Here is a 24,313-nt window from a genome sequence, read left to right on the forward strand (position 1 = left end):
TTCAACAAATGTCTATTAACAGCCACCACACACCAGGCTCCGGAGGGCTACAGTCACACCAAGGGGAAAGACGAGATGGCAACCAGACCATCACCATAAAGGTGAAAACACACCCGGGCCTTGAGAGCACTGGACGGGGACCTGGCAAGTCCAAAGGAATCAGGAAGGGCCTCTCTAAGGAAGTGTCACCTGAGCTAAGCTGAGTAGGGGCAGATAGACAAAAACAGGATGGCAGGAGAACACTCTGGAAAAGGGCAGAGGCCGGGAGAACGCCCTGGGGCAGGAGGGGGCTCGACCCCCCAGGAACGGAGAGGTCAGGGCAGCCAAGCCCAGGGAGTGAAGGGGCGGGGTGGGCTGAGGTGGGGCGGCAGGTGGGCCCCCAGGACGGGAGTGTGGGCCCGGGCGAGAACCTGGGACTTCACCCTGAGATCAGTGGGAAGCCACCGGCGGATTTCAGGTGGAGGGTGACACACAGCTCTGATGTGCATTTTGAAGAGTCGGCCTGGGGAGGGTAGAGGACGGGGTGGGACAGGACAGGAAAGGGCAAAGGGGAGGAAAGGGCAGCACCAGGAAGTTCCTGCCCCAGCACCACGGAGATGGAGAGGATGGGGCACACGGGGGAGCCTGCCACCCCGAGTTCTCATTGTCCTTGCTGTCCAAGAGTCTGAGGGGATAGCATAGGGGAAAGAGGATCCAGGCAGAGCCAGGCAGCCCTGAGCCTGGGCCCTGAGGGTTTCAGGGACAGGGTGAGTGTCACTGGGGCCCCTCACTGTATAGACGGGCGAACTGAGGTCCCACATGGAGGCAAGCAATGGCCAGGCAGGCACTGGAGGTCACCCTTTCTGATCCAAGGTCACTGCGTGTGCATGCATGCGTGTGCACATGTGTGCATGTGTGTGTGTGCATGCTCGCCAGAGTGGACAGGACTGGGGTGGGCAGGGGCTGTGAGGTGTGACTGCGTGCAGCATGCATTTGCACACTCAGGTAGGGATGTGGGTGTGTGTCTGTGTGCAGTTATGTACAGCAGGAAAAGTCTCTGGGCCAAGTGCCCGTGGGCCTGGGGGGGCCAAGCCCGGGCAGGTGCTCCCAGGGCAGTGTCGAGCAGGTACTCACTCTGGGCCTGGCCCGCAGCCGAGGCCTTCTTGGCGCCGGCGTGCTGGATGAGTACGTTGTCCTTGTCATAGGAGCTGCCCTCCTGGCCCACCTCCACCACCTGCACCTGGGGCAGCGCCGTGTTCCACTTCACCACATACTTGGGCCCCAGGGGCACCAGGCTGCTGATCTCCAGCTGGCCCCTGCCAGGAAGAGAGGACACGGCCCTGGAGAGCCCGCAGCACCCAGCCCCAGGGCCAGCCAGAGCCGCTCCTCAGCAGGTCAGCTCAGCCAGGCACCTCACAGCCCAAGCACAAGCCCTCAGGCCAAAACCAAGCCAGGCGGAGCGGGGAACGGAGGAGGGGGCGGAAGCATCAGGGCGTCCAGGCCCCAGCCCCAGATCCAGAACCACACGCCCACCCCAAGCCTTGGCGCCCCTACCTGTGGTTGGCAGGCCTGAGGAAAAAGACAAGAAGGGTTGTTATCGTTACGGAGTGGTTTCCGTAAAAACCACTGCAGCCGATGAGACCCCCCTGGGGGTTGGCCACTGGGCTGGGCCAGGTGTGGGCAGAGGGGACCACACAGAGGGCCTTCTCCCTGGGCTGGGCACTGGCCTTCCATCACCTATTCCCACAGTGGCCCTGTTAGGAAGCCTGGGTTATTCCAGAAAAGGATACTGATGCTCAGACAGGTCACGTGACTCACCCCAAGTCACCCAAGATGACCCCCCCAAAAGTGGGCCACTAACACCCTCATCACACCTTCACGCCATGCTAGGCTCCAAGCAACAGGAGGGCAGAGAGGGTGTAGGTCAGATCCCTGGCACCTGCACAGAGCCCAGGATATAAACGGGACTTAAAAATTATAGCGCTTGAATGAGGGAGGGAGTGAATGAATGAATGAATGAATGAGTCAGCCATCAGCACCGCTGCACTGATCTGGGACAGAGGCTTCCTTGCCCCAGGCCCCTACCAGGGCCGGATCCTGTCCAGACCTGTGAACTGACACCAAGTAAGAGTTCAGTAAACATTTGATGGATTAACAGACCGAAGGATGAGTGGGTGGAGGCTGTGTGCGAGTCCCCACATAGCCCTGCTTGCTCCCCGCCTTCCGGGACACGTGATCCACAACCACGGATAATCCCCAAATCTGCTCCGTGGCCATGCACAGGAAGGCACAGCGACTCTGGGTGCAGAATCTAAATCAGGCTCCTCGGGTGCCCCCCGCCCCACATGTGCTCCAGCCAGGCGGTGGGACAGCCAGGCTGGGGTTAATGCCCAGCTACGGGTGACTGCTTTCCCTCGTGGGTCTGGGCTGTTGCTGCCATCCTGCTGTTTCTGTGGTTTTTGAAACCACTGCCAAGTATTGAGAACCGAGATTTTCCTCCACTCGAGTGGATACGAGTATGGCTGGAAAGGTCCCAGCTGGCCTTCATTTGGTAAAGGGTCACAATCCCTGATGCCCACAGGACCAAGCAGTGGATGCGAGTGACCCGGGCCAGGTGGGAGCCCCAGTAAAGAGTTCACGCAACCCAGCTGCAGGCCCGTGTGGCCCCAGGCAGTGTGGGCCCAGAACGCGAGATCTTCACGTTTCTAAGAGAAGCCAGATGTCTCAACCTTTGTGTGAATTCCCCGTAGGAGCCAAACATAAGATTTCCAGAGGCCTAGTGCAACCCACGGTCCATGAGTTTGCAAACTCTGGTCTAAAGAATCACCCTCTCCCCACTGCAGGGCGCCAACTCCAGTCCCGACTCCAGGCAGCAGCCTGGCAGCCTGCCTGTGGGCATTGCTACAACCTCTGACCCAGAACCGGGAAACCAGCCTCCTGCAGGGAGTTGGGGGAAAGGCAAAGACTCTTGCTGAGAAGCACTCAGATCTGGCCGGAGGAAAATCTTAAAGCAGCAGGGATTTGGGATCTGGGCTGAGAACAGGGAAGAATCTCTTGAATGTCAAAGTGGTCAAAACTCAGCAGACTGTTCAGTTCCGATGGCAGAGTTCCAGAACAGTCCACCCTGTGCAACAGACAGCTGTTTGCCCTCAGTGACCTCTGCAGGTGCTTCCTAACTCTGGGGACCAGGGACAGAGCAGGCACAAAGGGATAGAAGAGGAAGTCAGGACGTTGGAGGCTTCCGATGAGCTCATGTAGGACCCCAGCTATGACGGACTGGGACACGAGAGGAGGGGTCCCCAGGGAGGGGCGACGGCCAGGCCTGCTTACTTGAAGTTGATGTTGGCGCAGACCAGCATGTCGCTGAGCAGGAAGACCCTGCGCTCCTTGGACTTGATCAGCTGCCCGCGGTCACCGTACACAGTCTCCGTCAGCGTCTCACACAGGAGCAGCTGACGCTGGCCTGAGGTCAAAAGCTGGGGGGAGGGGACAGAGGAAGGTCACCACCGACATGGTACACGGGCTGCTCCACAGACGTCACTGTGCCAGAGACCCAGGATTCTCCCTCCACACACAAAGGGGACCACAGCTGGGAGACGTGGAGGATGAGGCAGGGCCACGCCCTCCATCCCCGGCGAACAAGAGGCACCGACCACCCACCGGCCCCAGCAGCCAGCACCCCTGCTCAGGTGAGCCAGCCACTGCCAGCCTGTCCCTATGTCACTGCCAGCGGCACAGCTCCAGAGCCACAGACCCGTGCTCTGACCTTGGTTCCCGGAGCGCCCACTGTGAAGCCCTCTGGCAGGTGCCGTGTCACCTCTCCACACCTCAGCTTTCTCAGCTGTCAAGTGGGCGATACCTCTATTGCTCACATCACCAAGGCAACGTGTGACCGGACCTGGCTACATGATCTGCAGAGCCCAGCAGAGGAGGAAAACGCGGTGCTTGCTCAGAATTATTAAGAATTTCAGGGGCTTCCCTGGTGGCGCAGTGGTTGAGAGTCTGCCTGCCGATGCAGGGGACACAGGTTCGTGCCCCGGCCCGGGAGGATCCCACATGCCGCGGAGCGGCTGGGCCCATGAGCCATGGCCGCGGAGCCTGCGCGTCCGGAGCCTGTGCTCCACAACGGGAGAGGTCACAGCAGTGAGAGGCCCACGTACAGCAAAAAAAAAAAAAAAAAAAAGAATTTCAAGATGGCAATGGCAGAGCATGAAGCCAGACGTGGGGCCCTTCTGAGTGCCCGCCCTGTGTGACGGCACAGGCCACACACCCAAGGAGCCGGCCCTGTGATGGGACACCCCGCAGATGGCCACAGTCCCCACTGCTGCCACTGTTCGTGTGGCCTCAAGCAGGGAGACTCCTGGCCTGAAAGTAGGTCCCATTCCCCACCCTGACCTGTTGAACAGCCTCAGCTACTGGCCTCGTGGAAGGCCTCGTGTGGGGCTGGGAGAGACCTGCTGGTTGACAAGGCAGCCCTCTGACAAGGCTGAAGGCCTTCAAGCCTGCAGCATCCGAACAGCCGTTTGCCCATCTCGGGCTGGATTCCAAGAATGCTGCCAGCACCGGACCACCATCAGACCCAGAGACCCACTGGGAAAACATCTCTTCACTAACTAAGGATTTTGCTGAGGAGGAAAAGGAGTATTCAGCAAAATTCCTTCCCGAAGCCCATGATTCTGATAACAACAGCTAGCGCCTCTCCGCCCCATCCTCACAAGGGAAAGGGCGGATCATCCCAAAACCTCTCCTGGAGAGAACGCCCTTCTGTTCTGGGAAGAACGGTGTCTCTCCAGGCGACACGAAAGCCCGAGTGACACCACATGCCCCTAGATAGTCCACCTCTCATTTAATCGCCTCAAGAACGCTGAGGCCTCCCCATTCCTGGACAAGGGGACGGAGATTCCAGCGGTAAAGTGACTTGCTGAGACCCAATGCCGGTTGAGCGGCAGGGCAGGACACAGCCAGGCCACACACGCTGTTCCCAGCACCGGGCAGCCAGCCACACGCCCTCTGGCTCCTGACTGGGGGTTAGAGGAGTCAGAGGAAGCCCACTGCTCCCAACACACACAGAAAGTCTCAGGGTACCCCAGGGATACCCCCATGACTGCTAAGACTGGGCTCCCCCAGCCCACAGCCTCCACCAGCAAGCTGACTGCCAGCTCGTGTAAACACAGCCGGGACCCTGCAGACAGCAGGCCCCTCAGAAGACAGCCAAGTGTGCCGTGACCCTTTTCCTCAGGGGAGAGGAAAGTCCCCTGGCTTCCGACAACCATCCTCCTGCCACTTAAGCGGATTAAAAAAAAAGAAAGACAAAAGAAAACTCGGATATTGCACAAACAGCCCCCTGCAGCCACGTCCTGAGCAGGCACATTTTGAAACAGCCGACACGGTTCCACTTCGGGCACACCCAGTTTCATTTCCACTTCTCTCTGGGTGATGGGTGGCAAGAGGGAAATCACTGCACTGGCCTCAGAGCTGGCCGAGACTGCCCCAGGGGGGCCCTGGCAGGGGAAGGCGTGGTGTGCGGCCACCATCACTCTCTCCACGACACCATCCCACACTCATGCGACACACCCACTTGACAGGTGGGGAAACTGAGGCTTGGGGCTGTCAGTTCCTCGCCCAACACCCAACAGGTCCCCCTGACCTCCAGCCAGTGACCACTGCTCCTCACAGCCCGGGTCCCCCCCAGCAGACAGAGCAGAAGGGAACAGACAGCTCTTCCCAGAGCAAGTGCTAAGGAGAAGGGTTTCCTTCTCCCGAGTGATCTCACAAGTGTGTGAACCAAAGCGAGAGAAACCCTCTTGGTTACAGGAAAGGAGCTAAAGACAGAAGAAGATACTTCCCAAGTGCAAAGACCATCAAACACTAGCATGGTGGCCATGGCTGGGCTAAGGTCTTTTTAACCCGAGAGACACTTCAAAATAGAAGGCTTGGGACTTCCCTGGTGGTCCAGTGGCTAAGAATCCGCGCTCCCAACACAGGGGGACCAGGTTCGATCCCTGGTTGGGGAGCTGGATGCCACATCTAAGCGTCTGCCTGCCGTAACTAAAGATCCCACGTGCCGCAACTAAGACCTTGCACAGCCAAATAAATAAGTAATTTTTTTAAAAAAATAGAAGGCTCGTGTGGGACTGGCTGGGTAAGTCCTGCCTGGAGGCGGGGAGGGGAGATGACCCCCACCCTTCAGGCCCACCCTGAGCAATCCTGGATGGGGATACACCCCAGGGAGGGGGCTCCATCCCCTGCCTCATCTTTTCTTCCCAGCTCTATACTCCTGGAACAGGCAAAGCAAACCCAGGTGCCTGCAGGGCCAGAAGTAACCTCAGTGAGAAGAACTGGATGTGGACTGAGGGGGCAAGGGCAGCCGCTACTCGGGTGACTGGTGCCACATAGGAAGGTGGGCCAGAGTGCCAGCTCTTCCGACCCTAAGAAGATACATGAGTCTAAATGCTGTGGGACATTTCTCCATTTCTTAATGTTAGCAATTAATTCCATTTTCCTAAAAATACCGTATGGGCCTAAATACACATGTGCAGCCTGAATTTGGCCTGAGATGGGACAGTCTTAAGATGCAGGACCCTGAAGCTTAGAATTGCAAGGGACCCTGCAAGTTAACTTGTCCGGGCCTTGTTTTGCAAGCCTGTGGTGAAAATTAAACATGACAACGCAGGTTAGAGAGTATCATATACTGTAAAGGGCAGGGCCGCATGGTGCTCCTGGTAACACTCCCCAAACATTAGAAAGTTCCACCCCGTCTGGCTGAAATCTCATCGGCCTTAGTCACTGGCCTTAGTTCTGCTTTTGGGGCCACAGAGCGAGGAGGCTCCCAGTTTTCCGCCAGAATACCTGAACACCTCCCTGTGACCCCACAGGATGTCCCTTCCCCAAAGAACAACGCTTGCCCTCGCCAAGTACCCTGGGGTGGGGGTCACCTCACCCCGAACCATCGGGGCCAAACCCCACACTCTGGTGGGTGAAAGAAGGCGGGGCCCAGGACCTCCCAGGTGTGGGTGCACCTGCAAGCGGCTCATGTCACAAGCCATTAGGGAAACAGAGGACTAAAGTTCACCAACAGGGACCTCCCTGGTGGCGCAGTGGTTAAGAATCCGCCTGCCAATGCAGGGGACACGGGTTTGAGCCCTGCTCTGGGAAGATCCCACATGCCGCGGAGCAACTAAGCCCATGCGCCACAACGACTGAGCCTGAGCTCTAGAGCCCACGAGCCACAACTACTGAACCCGCGTGCCACAACTACTGAAGCCCACGCACCTAGAGCCCGTGCTCCCCAACAAGAGAAGCCACCGCAATGAGAAGCCCATGCACCGCAATGAAGAGTAGCCCCCGTTCGCCACAACTAGAGAAAGCCCGTGCACGGCAACGAAGACCCAACGCAGCCAAATAAATAAATAAAATTTTAAAAATAAAAAAATAAAGTTCACCAACAGGTGACTCTGGGAGGTGACTAATTTTTTGGTACCAATTTTGTGTTTTAAAAACAGAGTTCCCTAATAGACTCATTTGAAACTTTTTCAAGATTTTTTTTTTTGCTAGAATGTTCCTAAATTGCAATTCCAAAACATGGCATGGATTTTTCTTTCTGCTTCTTAAAAAATAACACTAATAATGCCACCTTGTATTAAGGGCTCTGGGTCTGCCAGTTTGCCAGCTCTCTCATTTGCCTCACAGAAGCCCTGAGGGTGAGGCGCCATCGAGCTCTTCTCATTACAGAGGAAGCAACTGAGGTTCAGAGAGGTTGGGTGATTCCCCTGAGGCCACACAGTAAGCACCAGCGGCAAAATCTGGACTCAAACCCAGACTCTGACTCCACGGCCCACTAGTTTAAGCACAATACTAGGCTATCATTTCTGGCATCTTTATTTGCAATTACACTGCTGAATAAAATCAGCTTTTATCCTAAAATCACATGAGTATAACGAATGTGGAGGTCTAGTCAAGATTAATCCTTAAGGTAAGGTCTGCGGGCTCAGAGAGAAGCAAGGAGTCGCCTCCCTCGGAGAACACTGCCACCTGGTGGGTGCCACAAGGCAGGAGGCAGAGTGACAGGCGACGCCAGCTGCAGGGCAGGTACGCACGCACCTTGTTGAGGCTGCTGCGGTCACTGACGCTCTTGGTCAGCTGCTGGATCTCGGCCACCTGGTCGGCCAGCCGCTTCTGCTCGTTGAGCTTCTCGGCCAGCGTCTCCAGCTCCGTGAGCGCCAGCTGCAGCGAAAGCCTGTCCGGGTGGCCCCTGGGGGTGTTCTTCAGCATGTCCTGCCGGGGCCCAGAGGGAGCCACGACTGAGACCCCCACCCCAGCAGACCCTCCCCTGGCTGGGGTCACAGCCTCCGCCTCCACACTCGGGCCTGAGAAGGGCCCAGCTTGTAGCCAGGACAGGCGGGGCCTGACACAGAGCAAGGCCTCAAGAAGCAGCTAGTGAATGAAAAACTAAAATAAAATAGCTGTGTGGACCAATCCCTGATTCACTGATCAACTGTACACTGAGATGAGACCCATTCCTGCTGCTGGTTGCTCTGAGAACAGAGAGGAAATCCTGCTGGGGCCCTTGGGCTGGCAGCCAGCCTGCCCCCCAGGGGGACTCACCCCCTGACTGAGGACCCCCTGCAATCAGGGGGTTGCCTCAAGCTCTCGGGGCCCAGCGTGGAGGCTAACGCTCCCTCAGGAAGCCTGAAGTGCCGAGATCAGAGCATCCACGGGGCATCTCCTCACTGCCAGGGGCCCCACAGGCGCTCGGATTCCACGTGCCTTCCCACAACCTGGGCTAATGTCACCACCAGTCACCAGGTTCCCACCAGGGGAGGGGAAAGTAAGCTCGATGGGCTCCACCCTAAGAGTGGGAAAAGAGGGCCGGGGGGCCGAGGCCCTGCCCACCGTGCACAGATGCGTGGGTTGTGGGTGACGGATGAGAAGCCAGGCCTCCTGCCCCAACCCCATGAGGCTCGCACCAGCCCATGCCCCACCCTGCAGGTTGGTGACCGCCGGAATCCCCCGTGGTACCTGAAGCAGGAGGATGAACTGTGGGAACCTCTGGATGGGCTTTACCATCAGCCCATAGAGCGTGACGCGGTCGGGGCTACACACCTGCCGCCGCTGTTGGAGATGAGGGGGAATAATTCACTGAGCTTCCACAGCAAGGGCCCAGCACCTGGGGTACAGATGCGGCCCATCCCGGGCTCCCCTCCCCGGGCCCAGGACCCTGCTCAGCCTTAGGCCCAAGCGAAGAGCCCAGGAGGTCCCTGGTTCCACAGTCAGGGGTCCCTACCACCACAGGGCTCCCCTGTACAGCCCCTCACCCTGGAAAGCCTAGAGTATCACGTTAAAGTCTCTGGACTAAAAGCATAAGTAGGACATTTCAGCAACTTATCCAAGAAGTCAGGCTACTGAAAGTAGCCGAGACAACCATTTCCTCCACCTAAACTAAAGCGGACGGGCCCGGGCCGGGGTGAGGATCAGCCACGGGGACGGTTCTTACTGTCCCGTCTCTTGCTTCTATTTCCACCTCTCCATCCACACACCTGTCACCTTGACCCGAGCCCTCAGCCCCTGCGACCCAGGCTGCCGCCACAGCTTCCCCACCGGCCTCTGCCTCCATCCAAAACTTCAGTGGCTCCCCGCTGCCTGAAATACGACATCCTATCCCCTGGGCCAGGAGGTCCAGATCTGCCCAAACTGAACTCCACTGCTCTGGGCCTCTCTCCCGGGCACCCAGTGTTCCCAGGATCCAACCAGACTTGCCTCTGACCTTTGCCCCATCACCCTTGCACCTGGAACACCCTCTTCTCCATCTCCCCGTTTCAACCCCACTGACCCCCCCAGGACCCATGTCAGATGGCACCCCATTGAGAAAGCCCCCTGACCCTCTGGGATCCAGGCTGTAGGCTCCTCGGCTGAGGCCGGGGGCCCTAGCCCACCTGCGCCTTCTGCTGGGTGGCACGTCTCTGACTCACCTAAGTGTGCGCCTAGGAAATGGGGATTGGGGACCTGGTCCCACAGCTACTTGAGGCCTATAGTCCTTTAAACTCTATTCTCCCACGTGATCCCCAAAGCACCGCTTTAAGAAAAGGGATCATCCCGGCCACAACCTGAGCCACACCAAGCCCAGCCACCATCTGCAGATGTCACAGGCCTACCCTTCCACCTGTCAAAACTCCAGGATCCCAAGTGGCTTACAGAAACTTTAACTCTTTTTCACCCTCCCCTTGGGGGAGTGGGGAAAGGAGAGGCAAATTTTCTTCCCGTGGGACTGGGGATGGCCCAAAGGAAAGAAGAGAGGTGTCTGGGCCAAAGAAATGATGCTGCAGCGATCCCTCCCTCCTGAGAAACCTCCCTGTCCCCGCCCCCGACGGCCAGGGCTCCATTGAGAGGGGCCCCGGACCACCCTTGGGCCCACCTTGAGGAACTCGAGGAAGGCGGGCTTGGTGAGACAGGCCTTCTTGATGATGGACATGGCATTGGTAAAGTTGTTCACGTAGTCGCTGTACACGTCTAGCACCACGGACTTGGAGAACTGAAACAGGTGTGGGCGCGGCCCGGGAGGGTCACATCCATGCGAGGGGGAGGGCGACCAGCACCCCACCCTCACTGCCGACCACAGTCCTCCTCTGCCTGGAGGGTCTCAGCTAGCCTTGAGGTGAGGAAACCTGTCACCCGGTGAGGGGAGGGGACAGGGCTCAGAGAGGCGAAGAGACACCAAGGTCACAGGGAGGAAGAGGTGGTGTTAAGGAGAGCCCAGGGAGGTCCCTCGTCCCCCAGCATGGCAGCCTGGCCCACAGGCAAAGGGGGGCATGGAGGCCCTTTGCTACACCCCCCAGCCCCCCACCCTCAAGGATGGTGCTCCTGACCTGAGCCCCATGGACGCACCGACCAGGGTGCTGGGTTTTTTGTCTTTTAGCAAAACCCAATTGCCTACAACATATCGAAGCAAGGTTCCACCAGTCTGACCATCTCTCACCCCATGAATCTCTCTGGGGTCCACAGACTTCAGTGTCAAAAACCATGAGTCCAGCACACCCCCTTCTTCCACAGATGGGGACCTGAGCCCCAAGAGGGCCCTGGAGCTGCCCACGTTTGCACAGCTGAGCTGGGACCAGGCCAGGTCTCTGGCAGCACGACACTGTGGCCTGGCCCCGACACCCTGCAGCATCCTCTGGGGTCAAGGCCATGCTCTGTGTGAGCGTCGCACAGTGGTCCCTCTGCGAGCACTCGGCAGGGAGGGCTTGAGATCGGCCAGGTGGCTGCCCACAGTGGCCAGTCTCCTGGAGGCGCTGTCACCTAGGCGGAGCCCGAACAGTGAGCGGGCGCCACGCCGGCGGACACCTCCAAGGACACGCTGCAAGGTGTCACGCCCACCCCCGTGCAGGCCAGGCCGACTCAGGCCCGGCCACCCTCTGACCCCGCTGGCTTGGACGAGGTGACCAGGTGGAGGCAGAAGGCTGACCTGGAGAACATCCAGATCAGGGCCGCGGTTAGCACCTTGGCAGGCTGGGGAGAGTCTGGGGACACCTACCGAAGCCACGAAGAGGTCCCCAATCTTCTCGGTGGAGTCCCACTCGGCCACGCGGGAGGACAGGGCGATCTGGAACATGGAGTGGCAATGCAGGATCTCCTTCACGCGGAAGAACACCACCTGGCACTTGCGGGCACTCAGCGCCTTGGGCTCCATCTCCATCAGGGGGTTGCGGTAATCCTGGGGGGGTGGGGCGGGCGGGGTGAGTGCCCCGAGGCCAGGCCACAGCCCCTGCCCCCACTGCCCTCATGGCCACCTGGACCGGGCTAAGCAGAACTCGGCAGACCTTCCTGTGGGGGGAGCACTCACCCCTCACTCTTCACCTGTCCTTCTGGAAGCGTCTCCATGAACGTAACACTCCTGACCCTTTTGCCCATCCATAACCCACCCCCGTGACTTATGTGTTAAGCTGGGTTTTCAGGCAGACCCCTGCCTGCAAGGAGCTCCACGGAGGCAGTCCCCAGCGGCCGGCCCAGATCGGCTTTGCCCACAGGTGAGCCAGTCTGTCTAACGGAGCAGTGGCAGTGATGTCACAGCAAGACCTAGAGCCACACTCTCCAACCAGCTTTGTCAGAAACTCGGGATATTTTTGTCTCCACCTGCCCGAGGTCTGGCCTCCTCCACTGCGGATCCAAACTCAGGAGGGGAAATGAGGTTGTTACTCGCATCCTCCCACCCCTACAATTCCCCTCCCTGTTGTCCTCACCGAGAGCCCACAACATCCCAGAAGGTGCACCTTTCCAGGAATGCAAACTACAGACCAGGCCAGCACACCTTAGTCATGCAAGCATCTACTTAGCAATTCCTGTGCATCCAGATCACAGGGGAGAGGGCGCACCCAGGGAGCTCCAAGATGACGGGGAGACACCAGCCCCTGCCCCGGGGGCTCCCAGAGTGGCGAGGAAGGCACAAGAGGCACCACATGCCCTCAAGTCCATAGGATAGAGCTCATTTTATTTTATTTATTTTTTTTAGTAGTTTCTGTTTTATAACAAAGTGAATCAGTCATACATATACATCCGTTCCCACATCCCTTCCCTCATGCATCTCCCTCCCTGCCACCCTCCCCATCCCACCCCTCCAGGCGGTCACAAAGCACCGAGCTGATCTCCCCGTGCTCTGCGGCTGCTTCCCACTATCTATCTACCTCACGTTTGGTAGTGTATACATGTCCATGCCTCTCTTTCGCTTTGTCACAGCTTACACTTCCCCCTCCCCATATCCTCAAGTCCATTCTCAAGTAGGTCTGTGTCTTTATTCCCGTTTTACCCCTAGGTTCTTCATGACATTTTTTTTTTAATTCCATATATATGTGTTAGCATACGGTATTTGTCTTTCTCTTTCTGACTTACTTCACTCTGTATGACAGACTCTAGGTCTATCCACCTCATTACAAATAAGAGCTCATTTTATTGAACCTCGACATGGTTTCAGAAAATGCAGTCATCCTGTGAACACCAAGGCATCTGGAATTCTTGGTGTCCCCCATCTGAAGGTCCTGCTGTTTCCATAAAAGCCTTGGCCTTTGGCTCCTTCCCCTTAAAAATGCCCCCAGTCACCAAACGCTCCTTGTAAAATGTCCCTCCGGGGTCTCCCCTGCCCTCCCCCCAGACCCCCCGGAGTCCTACCTGGAGTACCCGTTTCAGAGACTCCACATAGCTGCCTTCGCTCTGCACGATGGAGCCCAGGATGTGCCTCCGGACCACCTGCTCGGGCGGAAAGCACAGTCAGCACCTGTGCCAACCATGGCACAGAGCGAGCACCGGCTGTGTGCGGAGCCCCTGCTGATGGGGAGAGGAGTCATGACGCCCAGTGGAGCTGCCGGCCGCGGGACAGAAGGAACTCGTCTTTCCCAGAGCCGCTCCTGGACCACTGGGGCCTGGCAGGCCAGCATTCCCTTCCAGAGCCCCTGCCAACCCCAGACAAATGCCCGTGCTCCCCAGACTGCAGCATGGGGGCAGGGGACGCCGGGACTCGAGTCCCCTGCCTGGTCTCTGTTCCCACACATCCAGGGATGGGAAACCACCACTCTCCTCCACGGGGACGGGCGGCCTCCTCCATCTTTGGACAACTTTAGCAGAAAATTCTTTCTTAGATGAAATTGAAATCTCAGCTCTCGACACTTATAGATCCAGTCCTTAACCAACCCCTCTCCCATTCCCACCAAGTGGGCTCTGCTTCAAGCTAAACATCCCAGCCCCTTATCCTTCCCCACTTGCCCTCCCTATCTCTCCTCAGCTCAAATTAGTGCATCTCTCAGGTGCAGACCGACCAGCACCCAGTCAAGAAGCCCTCACCTGGATACAGCAGCATGCGGGCTGGGAGGGGGGCTGGTGGGAGGACTTTGCTGCACCCTGGAGTCATGTGGCTCCCACTCCAGACATTCTGAATGAATTGCTATGGGGTGCAACCTCGGTAACAGTGTTTTTTAAAGCTTCCCAGGTGGTTCTATCATGCAGCAAAGCTGGGACAGAGCTCATGAAAGGTATTGCACGTGAGAGGCATCCGAGGGGGCAGCCTATGCACCTTGGCCCAGAGCTGGGAGGGTGACTGACCCCCACTGTGCCCCCAAAGCCATCCTGAGAACATCGATCCAGGCGCCCACCACCATCTCCCCTGCTCCCCTCTGCTTCCTCCCTCCTGCCTCTGGCACACCCTTTGCATCTCCTCCCACCACCCTGCCTGCGCCCAGGCCTGACCATGGCCCCTGGCGGTGTGACAAGCCAGGCCACTGTCCTTCAAGTTGCCCTGATGCCTTGTCAAGGATCCCCAGTTTCCCAGGTGTTCCCAGAGCAGCGTTCTCAACCTCAGCATGCTGATGTTTGGGGCCGTCCTGTGCACTGTAGGACGTGTAGCAGCGTCCCTGGCCCCTACCCACCAGATTCCAGTAGCACCTGACCCCCCGCAAGCTGTGACAACCAGAAGCATCACCAGACATTGCCAAATGTCCCCTGGGGTACAAAATAAGCTCGGTTGAGAGCCACTGGCCTAGAGTAACTAACACTGCTGATCCAAGAAATGTAAAAGGCTCCCGAGGAGACAGACCTGGCCGACATCAAAAAGGGGAACCCCGGATTATGAGCTGGCAGCCCAGGGTCCTGCCTGGCTCTGAGCTCTGATGGCTCTGACAGTGACTCACTGCATAGGGGAAGGAGCAGGGGGGTCACCACCTCAGTGTTGCCAGGGGCCAGGCAGGAGAAAGAAGGAAGGAAGGAGGCGGATGGACTCCCAAGACGAGAGGTGTGGCCGTATCTCCGATTTTCAAAAGGGGCCCATCATCAGGATTTGCTGCCAACTCCAAACCGGCCAACCCCCTCATTGCATTTGCTGCCCCGACATGTCTTGCTCAGAGCCCTCATGACCAGAGGGAGGCAGGGGTCTCTCCCCCTGCCTCATGGCTAAGAAAACCCCAGTGGGAAAAAACTCAGACCTGGCTCTGCCGAGGAAGGTCCCAGAGGACAGCCACCCCGATCTCAATGTGACACTTCTGGAGAAGGAAGACATCGCCCGAAGAGTCCCGCTCCTGGGAAGCCTGCGGTGACTCTGGGGTCTGAACTGATGACAGGTGGGTGGATTGGGGGAGGGGGGCCAGGCACCTCCAGGGTCCCCCCCTGAACTGGATTAGCTCGATGCTTCCCAGAAAGGGACCGTGGGCCCTTTGTTCAAACACCTTCGTTTGACCCAGTTACACAGGAGCTGGGAAGCAAGAGCTCCACACGCAGCCCCACCGCCACCCAGGATGATGGCGTGGAACCTGCAGGGTCCAATTTGGAAAGTCTGTGCAGCAGGTCGAGAAGAGACCCCAGGAGGTCCCCCACCCAGCTGGGGCTCTGTCAAGAGCCCCCTGATCATCACCTCCCCTTCCAGACCCAGACCTGCATGGTCCCAGGGAGCAGGCTGGGGTCCCCACCATCCCTCCCCCTGAAGATACCCCGGTCCTCCCACAAACCTGCTGCGGGCTCAGGCCATCTGGCATGGGGCCCAGCTCCGGGGCTGGGGGCTTCATGTCCGTAACGCTGACCTCCAGGAGCCCCATGTCCTCCTCCTCCGAGTCACCTGGAAAGTGAGATGGGCTGGTGACACATGCAAGGCAAGGATGACACACCTGCTCAAACTCCAGGAGCTGGAAACCACCCTCCCCCCCCACAGACTGGGGTCCTGGGATGGGCGGCTCCTGGGGCCACAGAGGATTAGGGCCTACTCACTGTCCTCCTGGCTATACTCTGCTAGAACAGTCCACCCGGAAATGGAAGTGAGGGAGGGATGGAGCGAGGGAGTAGAAAACAACATGCAGCAGGGGCTCGGCTCTCAGAACCCACTCTGCCAGGAGTCTCTGTCCCCGCTCAGACCCGCCCGCTTCTGGGCTGGCAAAGGCCAGAAGTGATGTCCCCATCACTAGGCACTAAAAATAGTTTTCTTCTGGATGCCAAAAAGGGGGGAGAAAGTAAAGCCCCGAGAAGAACAGGGCTGTTTGGCTCTGTGTTTTCATCTTTCAAAAAAAGAGACCCAACAGGGAAGAAGTCCAGCTGGTGTCCAATAGGGCAACGCAGACATGAGTGGGGGCAGACCTCAGAGGACACATCGAGACAGACGGAGGCGGGGGCGGAGGGAAAGAGCGGAGGTCAGGCAGAGCGCAGTAACCCGGCCGTGCAGGGCGCCCGCCCCACGAGCTACAGGCACAGGCACAGGGAGACGGGACCCCGCTGCTTGCGGCCCTGAAACCCGGCTGCCCAGCAGGAAGCGGGTGCTATGGGGAAGCTGGGAAGAGAGAAGTGGCGGTGGCTCCCAGGGGCCGAGGGAACAGGGACACGCAGACGGGCCTTACCTGAGCAGGAGACAGAAGAGGAGGAGGAGGAGGGACAGTGGATGACAGTACGGGGGTCGGGGTGGTGGAGGCCCTCCTGCCTGGCCCACATGGCACCCCGGGCATCACTCTGCACCCACCCCAGCCGCTGGCCCCGCGGCTTCCTCTTCCCCCATGCGCCACTGGGTAACATTCTTGGCCGGTGATTCGAGCCCTGCCGTGGCTATTAATAACGCCTCTGGTGGGAGGGTCGCTTTAGGAAAGGCTCCGGGCTAACAGGCAGGGTGGGGAGGGAGCCTGCTGGCCGCCCGGCTGGCCTGGGGATGGGGAGGGTGACCAGGAAGAGTTCCCAGCCAGCCAGCATGTCCAGCCTGTCCCTTCTCCAGGCCACTCCAAGTTCGAAATGGCTCCTCAGCCCATCGTCCCCTCCCTCATCGGCGGGTAGGGCTTCCCCAAAAGTTTGGCGCTGAATCAAGTATATGCAGTGGTGGGGTTAACTAAACCCGCTTCACAGATGAGGAACCTGGAAGTCCAAGAGGGAAAGAAGCGGGCAAGGTCACACAGCCAGGAGGCCGTGGAACCAGGATCGGATCCAGATCAGCAAGGTGCTGTCCCAGCACCAAACACCTCCTTTTTGTGGCTGCCACTGGGAATAACACCTGCCACACAGGGGTCAGGAGCTGTGCTGGGCTCTTTCCATGTACTACTGCTGCTCGGTCATCCTCACCAAAGCCCCCTGAGACAGATGCCAGATTAGCCCCATTGTACAGATGAGGAAACTGAGGCACAGAGAGGGTAAAATACATAGATTTCAAGAGGGTGCAGAGCCTCAAAGTCCTCCCTGGCTTGAATGCCTGTGCTAACGGGGCCCTGTTCTCTCACCCCTGCCCTCACTCCAGCCAGAGGAAGCCTCTTCCGTCCCCTCCACGCCTGTGTGTCCCCAGGCAAGACACTGACCCACTCTGTGCCTGTTCCCCCATCTCCAAATGGGAACAAGACAGTCCTCTGTCCCTGTCTGGTGTTTATAAGTATTAAATGAGAAACTGTAAAGCTCTTAGGAGAGTGCCTGGCGCACAACAGACACTCCATAAACGATGACCATCATGAAAATCACTTCTTGAACGTTTCATACCTTCCCACCTCTGGACCGTTGGACATGCTGGCTCCTCTGCCCGGAGCACCCACTCCCTGCCCCGTTCCCTGGCCTGATGGACCTGGGTCCCCTTCTCCTTCTGCTCTCAGCCCTTCCCTGCCCTTTCATTCGTGCATTCCACGCTCACTTCCCCCACGCTCCCACCGTGGCACCCCACCATGTGGCTGGTCACTTCCTGTTTGCATGCCTGTCTCCGTACTGTCCCAGGTGCTCCTGCAGGCAATACCACCTAACTCATCTTGGTGTCCCTGCACCCAGCACGGGGCATGGCACTTAGTAGGTGTTCAATAAATGTTGGCTGGTGGAGAGACAGGTGCATGGATAAAGAAGGGAATGAACAGGCGCATTCAAAGATGAGGTCAGGTGAGCCTGGGAGGCAAGAGGCCAAGGAGGAGGCCACGACAGAGACCAAGGGCAGGGATGCTGAAGGGAGAGGCCCACATCTCCCGGAAGAGATGGGGTCCACCTGCCACAGGCCGGGAAACAAGCTGGCACATTTGGGGATCAGTCCCCAAACCCCACCGCCAGAGGAGCCCGGACACCCAGTGACCTCGCCCACCCACCCCTGCCGAGCACGGAGCCCGCCCCTGGCCCGGCCCGCAGCGCCTCACCGAGGACATCCTTCCTGTGCAGAAAGGACACTTTGCGCATGACTGCGATCCTCGTCTTCTCCAGCCCGTCCTTGGTCCCGCTCTTGGCGGCCTTCATGAGCTGGGTCATCTGAGCAAAGGCAGGGGGGCTCATCAGAGAAGCGGAAGGAGGCCTTGCGACATCTGCTACCAAGGGCCACCGGCCCTATCCAGGCCTCCCGGCCGGGGCTACAAACATGAGGACCCCGGGGCCCAGTGCCTCCCAGGGAGGTGGCAGCAGAGGCCAAGAAAGACAGCAGGGCAGTGCCACCCCGAGACCTCCTGGGAAGCGGTGGAAGGGCATTCACGCCCTGGGGGACCTTCCGGGGGGAACCCTCTTTACTAACCCAGTTTTTTCCCCTTGGGTGTCAAATTAAGGACATGGGGTGACACTGGGGAAAAGGCTCAAGGCCTGGAGTCCTAGGCCTGGTTCAGATCCCAGCCCTACCGCTCCCCCGCCCCGGCCCCGCGTGACTCTGGACAAGACCCTGAACCTCACTGAGCCTCAGTTTCCTCCCTGAGACCCGCCAGAGCCTGTGAGGACTAAACAGTGTCTGGGAAAGCATGCTGAACAGTAAAATGAGCTGCACAGATGCCCAAGCTTACCTCAGGAGGGGAGCACCCCCATCCCCTCAGTGGAACCCCGGCCCCCCCCAATAGCCGGGTTTCTTACTGAGCCTCTGCCCAGGAACAAGGGGGAGGCTGGTGCCTCCACAGAGCCAGGCGCAGCTTCCCTCAGGTGGGGAGGACCTGTGAGCACGGGCGCAGCAAGCGAAGCAGACACGGGGCGCGGGCAGAGGCAGGCCCAGGACGGGGAAGCGGCACCCTGGGCCTGCAAACAGAGCTGCCGTCCCCTAACTCACTGCTTTGTCCCCTCAGCCCCCAGCCCAGTCCTGGAAGCTTCCCTGACACACAGCCAGTGCTAGAAGTTTCCACATGGTTGGCAATGCTCCCTGTCTGCGCTGTCCAACCTAGCAACGGCCAGCCACACGTCGCCACTGGGCACTTGAGAGCTGGCGGGTGCGACTGAGGACCCCAAGTCCTGGTGATCTTTAATTTTAATGTACTTGAATGTAAAGAGCTGGGTGGCCATCATAATGGCCGGTACAGTTCCAGGAAACCCCCTCCTCCCTGAAGCTCTCTGCTGAAGGTGGGAAGCACTCATCTGGGGGTCCCTGGTCTCTGCTCTCACCATCACCTTCCTCCAAACACCCGCCCTGGTCCCCAGCGTAAGGGCCCTGGCACTTCTCAAGGGTGTGGGTCAGGAAGGCTTGCTGAACACCAAGTGGGCGCTGAGGCTGGGGGCAGGGTGGTAACTTTTCAGGAACAAGACGACTTTCTGGAAACAACCAACAGCCAGCAGGGGAAAGGGAAGTCCCGGGCCCCTCCCTGCCTCTAAATGGTATGATTCTAGAGCAGCAGTTCTTGGCCTTTCAGAGAGGTGGGTGGGGCTGTCCTAAACACCTGTGAGAATCTAACGAGAGGGACATTCGACCCCAGACCCCAGAAACCGTACGAAGATGCTCCTCCTCCGCTGAGGGGGTCATGACCCCCAGACTGGAAACCTCTCTCCTGGAGCCCAGTTCCTGTCTCAGCAGAAAGCCATCAGGGGGGCTGTCCTAGGAACCCCCAAAGTGGTCTGTGGGGGAACCATCAGAGACCCTTCCTGGGCCAAAAAAGAGCAACAGGTGAGCACCTGGAAGGCGTCCCTGGGTCAACCTGCCACCTCCACTGGCTCACAGCACTGAGCACAGAGCCCGGTCTGGGGGCCGACTCAGGGGCCGGGCTGGGGAAAGCACCCTGGTCTCGACGCCGCCCTCCACGTGCTCCCTGCTCCTCCCTGGGCCGCAGCTTCCTGAGAAGTTAAATCTGCCCCCACCTCCAGTCACAGGGCTCTCAGAGGGTGTCCGTGTAAGGGCCTTGCAAACTGTAAAGGGTCTCTCCGCCTCCTCCAGAGAGGCCTCCGGTTCTGAGAAAATGGGCAGGGCTACAGCACAGAGGGCGGGCAGGCTCCGGCTTGCACAGACGCAGGCTTGAACCCCAGTTCTGCCGCTGACCGCTGGTGGGACCACCAGCCAGTTGCCTCACTTGCTGGCCTCACTAACGCTGAATAACAGCAGTAAGACAGCGGCCTCCCAGGGCGTCTCAGCGAGAAAACGGTCAGGCGCACAAGTAGTAATGGTCACCATCCACTGAACTCTCAGGCTGTGCCCGGCGCGGCCCTAAGCACCTGACGGTTCTGAGCTCACATCCACCCTGGGGGCTGGTACTGCTCATGCCGCCATGTCACAGGCAAGGAAACTGAAGCTCAGAGAGGTCAAGAGGCCTGCCCAGGATCACACAGCGAGGAGGTGGTGGGGCTGGCATTCAAATCCAGGCCTCCAAAGCCCACAGCACACAGTAGGTGCTCAAGGAATGGAAGCTACTGCTGTCCATATCATCATCCTTATGCAGAGGTCGGAGTCCCATCTGAGAAGAAGGCACTGTGGTTTCTCCTACTGGCCTCCTTACCCCGGACCTCTCTGAACAGCTCCGAGGCAGAACGTCCAATGTCACCAACAGTCATATTTTTCAAAGTGTAACCCAAACCCACCTGCCATAGTTAGCAAATTCATAGATTCCTAGGCCTTGGCCCAGACCTGTAGAATCAGCCTCTCTGGGGGTGGAGCTCAGGAATCTGCATTTTTCAAAGCACTCAGGTGATTCTGAGGGCCCTAAAGTTTGAAAGCCCACACAGGAACTCTTATCGACGGTTAAGGTGTCAGTTGAGGGTGGGAAGAAAGAGAGGCGAGGACATGGACAGGAGCGAGCCAGCCTTTAGCATCAGCCCGTGCAGCCGACGAAAGATGCCACCAAGTTCCAGGGCTCGAGGCAGCTCTGGGACTCAGCCCCGCCCCTGCAGCCCCAGAAGCAGCAGGAAAGGCCCCGGGAGCCCCCAGGACTTGGAGGGACAGACAGACAATACCTTATAATCGTACTTGTGCTTCAGCTCCTGCATGTCTCTCCCCCCAACTCTTAAAGCCAAGATGTCTCTCTTAGTCCTGGCGCATCGCTCCTTTAGCCTAGTCAGGTCTGGAGAAAGCTGGAGCCCCCAAGCAGCCAGGCAGAAGGACAGCAGGTGAGAGGAGCAGGCGGGGAGGGCAGGAGACAAAACACCGGCAACAGAGTAAAAAGGAGACTCAGGTGAGGTGGTGGATAGACAACTCGGGGCAGGTGGGATTGGGCACCTGGGGACCACCAGGCTCCTGCCTGGAATGAGCTGCAGCAGCATCCATGCCAAGCAGTTGGGGGCTGGGTCTCTGTAGCTGTCGGGGAGGAGAGGTGGGAGGGGAACAGCCCAGGCCCCCTCCCAGTGCTCGGAGGACAAGGACTGTGTCTCGGTCATCTCCCCATCCCAGGAGCCCAGCACGGGCCTCTCGACATAAGAGGTTCTTGGCAAGTTTCTGAGATGGATGAATGGCAGGTGGATGGATGGGTGGAATGGGTGGACAAGGGGATAAATGGATGAGTGGGCAAATGCAGAAAGATGGGTGAATGCAGAGAGGGGTGGTTGGATGGATGGACAATAGACAGATGGGTAGATGGACAGGCTCATAGATGGATGGATAGACAGATAAATGGATGGATGGGTGAGCAAATGGATACATTTAGTTGGATGACTGTACAGCTGGGCAAATGGGTAGAGGAATGAAGAGATAGTCAGATGAATTAATAAAAACATGGATGGATGGAAGCAGTGCTGTGCTGGTAAATATTCAACAAGTGGCTCTCCAGGAAAAAGAGCCCTGCCTTGTAGTATTTCCACGGCGTGAACACGCCCACCACAGCCAATTTCAGACTACCAATGTGACATCACTGAGTGTGAAGTTGGAAAGGGATGTGCACAATTGGTTCTTGGTTTCTTGTGAGCTAGGATGAGCTGGCTTGAGCACACCACTGGAGGAACAGAGGGAGGAATAGATGGAGGGAGGGATGGGCAGGCAACCGGATGGAGGGATAGGTGGCTGACTGGCTTACATACTATCTGGGAAGATGGACAGATAAATGGACAAACAGACAGACATTCAAATGCATGAACTGTAGGAGCAATAGTGATATTTGGTAAACTATAGAGAAGACCAGGACTGGGGCTACTTGTAGAAAAGTAGACAAGCAGAGGAATCCAAAGCATGAGCTGAGAGGCAGGTGGGCCTACATTCAAATCACTGCTCCCCGCTTACCAGCTGGAAAAGTCTCTTTCCCTCTCTGAGTGACAGCTTCCTCACTGGTAAAGTAGCCATAAGAATAATTACCTCATAGTATCACTGAGAAGGTTAAATGGACAAAGCATGTAAACCCCAGAGCTTAGTGAGTGTTCAAACAAATGGGAGCTTTTTTAGATATTAGACTATCTATCTTTCAAATAATAAATGCTCAATATTTGTTGAATGGATGGACAGTTGACTGGATGGATGGATGGATGGATGGACAGAGGGATGGACGGATGGAGGGATGAACGGATGGACAAGGTACTTCCTTTCCAATCCTATGTGATGTTGAGCTGTGGTTCTACAACCTACTTGCTGTGTGGCCCTCACCACAACACCTAACCTCTCTGAGCTTCTGTCGCTTAGGTTCTCTGATCAACAAAATGAGACTCTTAAAGCAAGTAATGCCAACCACTCCAGGGTATGAGGAACAATAAATGAAACTGCTCTGTCAGCTGTAGCACACTGGGCAAATATTCACTATTGTTATACAAAGAAGTAGCAGGACAGGGATCCTTCTGAGAGTTACTCAGACTCCCCAGAAAACTGGAGTCCTGTTTCATCTGTAAATAAGACTGACATGATAAATCATAAAGGACCTGGGCCTCTGCCTCTCTCAGGGTCCGAAGAACTAGATTCGAAGGTCAACTGCAGAATTAGCTGGATCAGAGTCAACCAGCTGAGGTCAGAGCTGGCATTGCTGCCCAGGCCCCTGGCCAACCGGATCACGGTCACCTTAATTATGAAGAGATCACAGTCAGAAAGTGGAAAGGTTCAGTGGAGCCCATTTCACAGCTGGGGAAAAAAAAGACATAACCTCCCGCGGACCATGGGGGGCGACCAGCAGGCCCTCATTAATCAGGGTCAGGCTCCTGGTCACAGCTGGGTCAAGTGCTCCTGAGGAGGTCCCTCTGCAGACCACCAGTCATTTTCTTTGGCAAAAATCGGCCCACTGAGGGCTGGCTTGGCCAGACACCTGCAGGAGGGGCTCCACTAGTTCTTTTGCAGCTGCACGGGGTGCCAGGCTCCTGTTAGACTCTAAGGACAGGACCCGACTCCACCCAGATCTCTGCTGCCCAAGGCGCCCCAGCACAAACTACATACAGGCAAGCAGCGGTGGCGCAGGAAACATGCAGCGGCTGCAGCACGACGCGTAGGAGCAGTTGCGCCCCAAGCAGCTCAGGAGGGCAAAGCCCTGCAGGTGGGGCTGAGGTGGGGCGGTTCCCAGGCAGAGGGGGGGTGTCAGAGGAAATGCCCCCCTACAATCCCTGGGAGCCTGCTGTGCAGGGAACAGGAGGGCCTGGGCCCATGGCCGGAGAAAAGTCCTCATGGTCAGAAATTCCAAGAACTCTGCATCGTTTGTCTGCTGAGGAAGAGTCCCAAGCCCCCAGCTTGAGGGTGTGCGGGACACATGCCCAGGGGCAGCCCCCAGAGACCCCACCCCTGGGGCCAGGCCAAGGTGAGGGCCCGCCCAGCATTTCTCACGGTGCTCTGTGGGCCCCTTGCATCCCCGGAGGACAGAGCGCCGTTAAAAAGCAGATTGCCAGGCCCCACCCAAACCCCGAACCTGGGAGCGAGGCCCCGACATCTGCGATTTCAACCAACTACCCACGTGATCCCGATGCCTGTGCAAGTCCGAGGACCACCATGGGAGAGCCCAAACTCAGCATCCCCACACGTCCTGCCCTGAGAGGTGCTGACGGTTCCCTCTTGGTCCCCAGCAAGAAGGCAGGGGGCCGGGGAAGTGGCCGTGGGAGATCAGGTGGGACAGTCAGAGGCTGAGAACAAGGGCTGGCCCAGGCCTGGGGTCCCACCTGCTCACACCCTCAAGAGCCGGGCTGGGACACAGGAGTCCCACCCACCCCCCATGCAGAGGCTACCCAGGGCACGTGGCGCCTTCATAACCAAAGCCCCCTCTCTCCCCTAAACTAGAGCATGCTGCCCCTTCTAAGGACAGAAGCAGGAAGAGGCCTG

General features: G+C 57.9%; 1 protein-coding gene across 4 annotated transcripts in view; it reads right to left on the minus strand.

Annotated features, from left to right (window-relative positions):
* ARHGEF10L (Rho guanine nucleotide exchange factor 10 like) overlaps positions 1 to 24,313 on the minus strand; it is a 146,528-nt gene that overhangs the window by 57,727 nt on the left and 64,488 nt on the right. For 3 of the 4 annotated variants that reach the window (XM_081223481.1, XM_081223479.1, XM_081223480.1), the window contains exons 8-16: positions 18,075 to 18,183; positions 15,456 to 15,562; positions 13,135 to 13,212; positions 11,507 to 11,686; positions 10,391 to 10,507; positions 8,998 to 9,090; positions 8,080 to 8,253; positions 3,310 to 3,455; positions 1,114 to 1,295 (exon numbers count right to left, since the gene is read on the minus strand). In XM_081223481.1, coding sequence (XP_081079607.1) covers positions 1,114 to 1,295; positions 3,310 to 3,455; positions 8,080 to 8,253; positions 8,998 to 9,090; positions 10,391 to 10,507; positions 11,507 to 11,686; positions 13,135 to 13,212; positions 15,456 to 15,562; positions 18,075 to 18,183 — 1,186 coding nt within the window. Of the gene's footprint in view, positions 1 to 1,113; positions 1,296 to 3,309; positions 3,456 to 8,079; positions 8,254 to 8,997; positions 9,091 to 10,390; positions 10,508 to 11,506; positions 11,687 to 13,134; positions 13,213 to 15,455; positions 15,563 to 16,331; positions 16,519 to 18,074; positions 18,184 to 24,313 lie in introns of those variants that run through there. The other variant, XM_081223482.1, reaches the window with a different exon arrangement.

Source organism: Mesoplodon bidens (assembly GCF_964165515.1).
Source record: "Mesoplodon bidens genome assembly, chromosome: 2".
Classification (NCBI taxonomy): Eukaryota; Metazoa; Chordata; class Mammalia; order Artiodactyla; family Ziphiidae; genus Mesoplodon; species Mesoplodon bidens.